Source organism: Lactuca saligna, chromosome 8 (assembly GCF_052625555.1).
Source record: "Lactuca saligna cultivar CGN05327 chromosome 8, ASM5262555v1, whole genome shotgun sequence".
NCBI classification, from domain to species: Eukaryota; Viridiplantae; Streptophyta; class Magnoliopsida; order Asterales; family Asteraceae; genus Lactuca; species Lactuca saligna.
Window position 1 is genome coordinate 135,524,635 of NC_136424.1, and position 6,147 is coordinate 135,530,781.

Sequence of the window (6,147 nt, forward strand, 5' to 3'; positions counted from 1 at the left end):
CGAAGATGAAGCGAACCATGCTTATCGTAACATAAGGGCAATATTGGTATTTCACTTTAAAAATTTGAGCGGGAATAATCGATGGCAGAGGGCTTAAAGAATGCCATGTGGCAATGAAATCAAAACTGCAAAACTAAATCTTGAAGAAGATTAGGGTTTAAGGGGGAACATCAGTCATATAAAATCAAAACTGTCTAATTTCTATTATACTTGTTGGATTACAGTCCAACTGATTGATTGTTATATCCTGATTCATGATGGTGGTCGTGGTGCTCGTAGTGGAGGATGATGTAATGGCTTTAAAGGGAATTGGATAGTATAACTTTACCAAAGCAAGACTTTTAAAACTTGGTACCCTTTAAGAAGAACTTTTATCTCTACCTAAGTCTATACCTTGAGAAATTGCTCTATGTACATGACAATGTACTGAAAAGGGGTTAGAATAGTTGTTTATGGCAAAAGGATTTTAGTATTAAAGTGTATTTTGGTCAATTATCTTTTTATAAATTAATAATGATTATAAAGTATAAAAACTGATTAAAAAACTTTAAAAAAATGTTTAAAAACTGAATTTAGATATTGTAAGAGTTTATAAAGATAAATATGATATTTAGATTTTAAGTTGGATAAATATGATATTTTAAAGGTTAACAAATACATATATGAAATTGTCCTTTATATGAATATCTATGTATCTCTTATATAAGACACATTTTTCAATTTTCAATATAAGCTAACATAAATAATTTATCTTTAACCACATTAATTTTAAACAACCACAACTATTCAATTTACTTGATACATATTACAAGACTTGTAACTAATATAACAATTTTAATATAATGTTAATTTAAGCATAGTTTTTAAATGCATGTAAATTCTTTATAATTTACCTAATAGAACTTAACATGCTTTTTTAAACGTGTTTAATTTCTCTATAATTTACCTACTAGAACTCAACATGAAAACAAATTATACAAAATAACATGGTGATTTGGACTTGAACCCATTGAAATCATGATTATAATAAAATAAAAATGTTAACAAAGACTCCGACCTAACACACTATGAACCATAAATCTAATACAAAAAAAACATATTTTCCCCTCATCTCATACTAGAGTCTTCAAATAGACACCGATACTATCAATATAAGCACCCATACGACCATAAAATCCAGCGAAAGAACAACCATCAAATGATACTGCAAAAAGCTCCCCTCTTTTTTTACCGAAAGGTCCATGGGTTTTTTTGTTTGTCACAAATGATATTGACGTTATTACTCTGTAGTCAGGACAATATCCTGTTGATATACCAATTGTTCCGTTGATAGAATTTATTTCCTCGTCGCAATCAAATAATACCTATGCAAAAAGTAACAAACAACGTATAAAGCCCGTCACAAAATTATAGAAAAAGGGAGAAAATCAGAAAATGAATAGAAGATTATGTATGATCTAGTTTGTTATTCATGATAAAAATGTCTCTTGATAAACATGCATTTCTAGAAATTCGAATAAATTTTTTAACAATTACCTATGTTATGTTGATTTGTTTAAGTTATGAAATGTTTACCTCAGAAGATAACGTTAGTCCTTTATCCCGAACATAATCCTCCCAATCATGACCAACCCTTTTAGAAGTGTGTGTTAAGCGTCTAAATTGTGTGGTGAAGAAGAAAGAGACTACACTATCGTTATGCTCAATGGTTATCTTCTTCAAATGATGGTTTTTCTCAAGTTGGAATGACCAAACATTTTTCGGACCTGCAGGTTGAGGATTTCCCCATGTTCCAACACTGACGACTTCCTTATTAGGTTTAACATATATACCAATGCTGTCAATGTAATAACCAGCAAGCCCATAAAACCCAACTAATAGGCCTTTGTCCCATGGTATAGAGAAAACATTTTCAGTTGCATGACCAAAAGGTCCATGAGTCCTTTTGTTGGTCTTAAAGGATAATGACGAAATTATTTTAAAACCATCTCGAAAACCAATGGTTCCATTAATGCCAATTATTTTCTCATCACCTTCAAATATTACCTGATTAATAAGCCACCATGCACACAGATTATGTTACAAAGAGACATTGACTCGTGGAATTAAGATACGTACCTCGGAAACTGTTTCTCCTCGGGCCAAACTACCACACTTGTTGGAATTGTGCAAAACACCTTTAGATTCACTAGTGAACATAAGAGAGTATATTCCATCACCATGGACAATAGTTATCTTCACCAGGTTATGGTCTTTCTCAAGTTCAAAAGACCAGTTATTTTGAGGATCTCCACTTGTTCTTCCCCAAGTTCCTACCTTAATAAATGCTTTGAGAGTCTTTCTTACGGAACTTACTTGAAGCTCCAATGCCTTCTCAAGGTTTTCAACAATCCAGCCCATTGTTGGGCGTTCGCTTCGATTTTCTCTCAAGCATTCATATGCAACCATTGAGAACTGGTTGAACGAAGCTAATTTCATTTGATTCATGAGATTGGGATCGATGATCTCGTTTAATTTGTTGTCTTCACAATACGTTTGGGCCAGCGAAGAAAGGAACCGACGTTCATCTTGATATCTTTCATTAAAACACAACCTTCCACACAAGATTTCAAATAGCACTACACTAAACGAATACACGTCAGACTCCTTTGTTAGAATTCCTGTTCTTACATATTGTGGATCAACATAGCCTAAGGTGCCACAAGCACTGGTTACAAGAAAAGTGAACTCAACATTTGAAGGGCCAATTTTTGACAATCCAAAATCTGAGATTTTCGCTTCCCAATTCTCATTTAGGAGGATGTTGGAGCTCTTTATATCGCGGTGAAGAACTCTATGTTGGGGTCCCACATCATTATGAAGGTAATTAAAGCCACGGGCTGCAGCAAGGCTTATTTGGAGACGTTGGATCCAGGAGAGGTTAGAGTCACTTAGATATCTGTCTAGGCTTCCATGTTTTGCATGCTCATATACGAGGATATTTTCTCTACCCTCATCAGAAAAGCCAATAAGAGAAATGAGGTTTTTGTGTTTATAGCAGGAAAGCATCTGAATTTCCATCAAGAACTCTCGGTCTCCTTGTCCCAATGTTCGGTCCAATCTCTTTACAGCAACGGTGATGGGCTGACCAGATAGGGTGAGTTGGCCTATGTAGACTTTCCCAAATCCACCTCTTGCAATGAAATTATCATCCCCAAAGTTATTGGTGGCCAACTTTATGTCTTCAAGTGGAATTTTTAAGTGTTGTACACCTTCCATGAGAGGCATTGTAACTGAAATGCGACTAAACTGTCTTCAACCTCTGTCATTTAAAGACCAAATGATTTCAACACAAAGTGGCAAATCTGATTTAAGCAACAAATGATTTCAGCACAAAGAGAATTAAAATAATGAAGGTTCAAATGGTTTGATTGCTTCTACCGTCGATATAGATTAAATCTGTGAAGCAATATATGTCGTACATATTGTCATCAACATAACAAATCATCTACGAATCAATCAACTACATCCAAATGCCAATCGTACCTGTAAACAATGTGAAAGAAGGGAGAGGCAGAAGCTGCTGGAGGCCGGAGGAGGAGGCTTCCTCGTCGACTAGAGACCGGAGGTGGAGGTGGAGTCAGTGACTTAGTGTAGATGTTCGTCGTGGAGGCGGTTGGTGACCTAGAATCTTGAGGAAAGAGAGAGTATCAGATCTGATACCATGATACTATGTTTATGTTTGTGATATAATTATATTATATTATACTGTATAATAAAACGCAAAGGATCTATAAACAGTACCGGTTGCCGGTTATCCTTTTGCACACGTGTAGGTAGCAGTTTGACCATATTTCTATTTGTTACCCAGAAGGATCACCACCTCTCTCCTGTACATCGTTTCCCTACTCTTACACCGTTGACCGTTCGTATTCACCCTTCCTTTACTCGCTCACTCTGGAAGCATCCAGATATCCGGCCAGCCACCATCGCAGCCTCCCTACATCTGCCTACCCTTCCGCCTCCGACATCTACCTAGCTCCTATTCAGTAGGTTTCCTTCCCTTTATTCCGTATGTGATTTGGATTATATATTGGGGTAGACTTTCAAGCTCCTACGACTATGTGTTTTCTCTCTGTAAATATTTGGGTTATTTGCTTTATGACTTTTGCTTTTTTTTTTTTTTTTTTTTTTTTTTTTTTTTTTTTTTCTTTCCCTTTTACCTAATCTCTATTGAAAAAGTAAGCTAAACTTAGGATTCTTTATGTTGTTTATTGTTTCTTTAGTGACTAGATTATGTGGCAATCATAATTAATGTGAGAGAGAAAGAAGAACCCGAAGGATGCCGTAATCTTGTTCCTTTGTGTTATGTGTTCTCCAACATGGTTAGAGAAAAAGAAACACAAAGGGGGTATCGGTGAGTGCATTGCGTGTCTGTATTCTAATTCCTCCGTAAGCAAAATGCAAGCATGAAAATGTTGCCTTAGGTGCATGTGTTCTTGTGGTGTTGCTTGATCGAATGTGATGGGGAGAGAGAGAGAGAAACACAGAGAGAACTAGGAAGAAGTCGGGTCTTAATTAAGAGTTTGATTTCGCTTTGTTATATACAAAAGATCGAGGCTGCATGTGTGTATCACAGATGATGTCAAAAGTGAATAGTGAATTAAAGGTGGTGTCATTAGAGTGCAATACAAAGTACAAGCATGTGGGTACGTTGTATATGGGTAAACCATGGACTGTTGGTTAATTTAATATTGTCAATAAATCACATGGCTTTCTATGTTGTCATCGAGAAGTGATCAACAAAAAAGAAAAAAAGGCATGGGCTGATTATTTTCAAAAGTATGAAAGTACTGCATAAAGTACTTATCTTATGGAAGAAAGTACAACACTAACCTAGTTTAAGTGGAGAAAGCTGCAACAAAAGAATATTAATAAGCAACTACTTGTGTTTAGAGACAGTGGCAAAAGGTAAGAACTAAGAAGGTTTGTGTTTTAGAAGACCGGAGAATGAAACCAAGTGAAAATATCGTGGTGGGATTGATGTTGTGTGTGGTGTTTTGACCAAGTGATAAGATCTTGGCAAAGATGATTGTTTGTTTGATTGATGAATGATACAAAGATGATTGTTCATATGGAATTTGCAGGTTTGAGCAAAAAAATCTAGGAGTGGTTCAAGTTTAGCTTAAGGAGGAATGTTGAAATAGGAAGCTAAACTTAGAATTCTTTATGTTGTTTATTAGTATTAGGTGTTATTTTAATGACATATTATGTGGTAGCCACATTTATTCGACAGTTAAGGTAGTTATGGTTATCTTAACCATAAAATAAAAGGGTGCGATGGTTAGGGCTGAAGAGTGACGATAGTTTAGATTATATATATATATATATATATATATATATATATATATATATATATATATATATATATATATATATATATATATATATATATAAACAGATGTAAATGTTGTTCTTGGTGTTTTAATATGAAATATTTACACGATATCAAACTAATACGATTTTACATTCTCCATCAAAGAGATGGAATTTATGCTCATTCACTATGTTAAAACATGATATGCTTTATTTCATTTGTTTGAAGGTTAATGTTTATAATCCTAAAATTTGATTGAAAAAAGATTAATGGTTCTTCTGTTGTTATTTGTCCTTTTGATTGTATTATATAATTTTAAAAAAGAAGCGTGACATGCTTCCATACAAGCTTAATGATGTTTACATCATATAGTATGAGAAGACCAACTTTAGAAATGAAAATTTAGAAAAGACAAAAATGTAAAAAAGGTCCCACTATTATGCATTTTTTTACGGAAAATATCCATACCATTAAACTTTTGGATTAACACTTATTTTAGGAAGTTTGCTTGCTCTTTTGGTCCATATCTAATATAAAACGACATATTTACCCTTTATATATTATTTTTCATTTTTTCTTATTTTCTTTTACTGTTTTATTATTATTAAAATATCTCTCTCTCTCTCTCTCTCTCTCTCTCTCTCTCTTTCTCTCCTCTCTCTCTCTCTCTCTCCAAGACCTATCACTTTCTACTCATGAAGGTAACCGATATCCTTCTTTTCTGGAAATAATCTATTGAGCAAAAAACATATATCTGATGTGTTTTATTCAAACAATCCTACATCTACATG

The 6,147-nt window shown here is 34.1% G+C and overlaps 1 protein-coding gene across 1 annotated transcript; it reads right to left on the minus strand.

Moving 5' to 3' along the window:
* Positions 1-981: 981 nt before the first annotated feature.
* Positions 982-3,704, minus strand: LOC145007952 (putative receptor-like protein kinase At5g18500). The gene is made up of 4 exons (XM_078966562.1): positions 3,526-3,704; positions 2,119-3,301; positions 1,576-2,046; positions 982-1,364 (listed from the first exon to the last, which is right to left on the minus strand). Exons 2-4 carry the CDS (start codon positions 3,265-3,267, stop codon positions 1,113-1,115), a joined length of 1,872 nt encoding a protein of 623 aa, XP_078822688.1. The 5' UTR covers positions 3,268-3,301; positions 3,526-3,704; the 3' UTR covers positions 982-1,112.
* Positions 3,705-6,147: the final 2,443 nt, after the last annotated feature.

Excerpts from the sequence above, each read along its gene's own strand:
- LOC145007952 (XM_078966562.1), bottom strand. The coding sequence starts at position 3,267 with ATGCCTCTCATGGAAGGTGTACAACACTTAAAAATTCCACTTGAAGAC. Across the intron at positions 2,047-2,118 it reads GAGGAGAAACAGTTTCCGAG|GTAATATTTGAAGGTGATGA; the intron begins GTACGTATCTTA and ends CTTATTAATCAG. Across the intron at positions 1,365-1,575 it reads GACTAACGTTATCTTCTGAG|GTATTATTTGATTGCGACGA; the intron begins GTAAACATTTCA and ends CTTTTTGCATAG.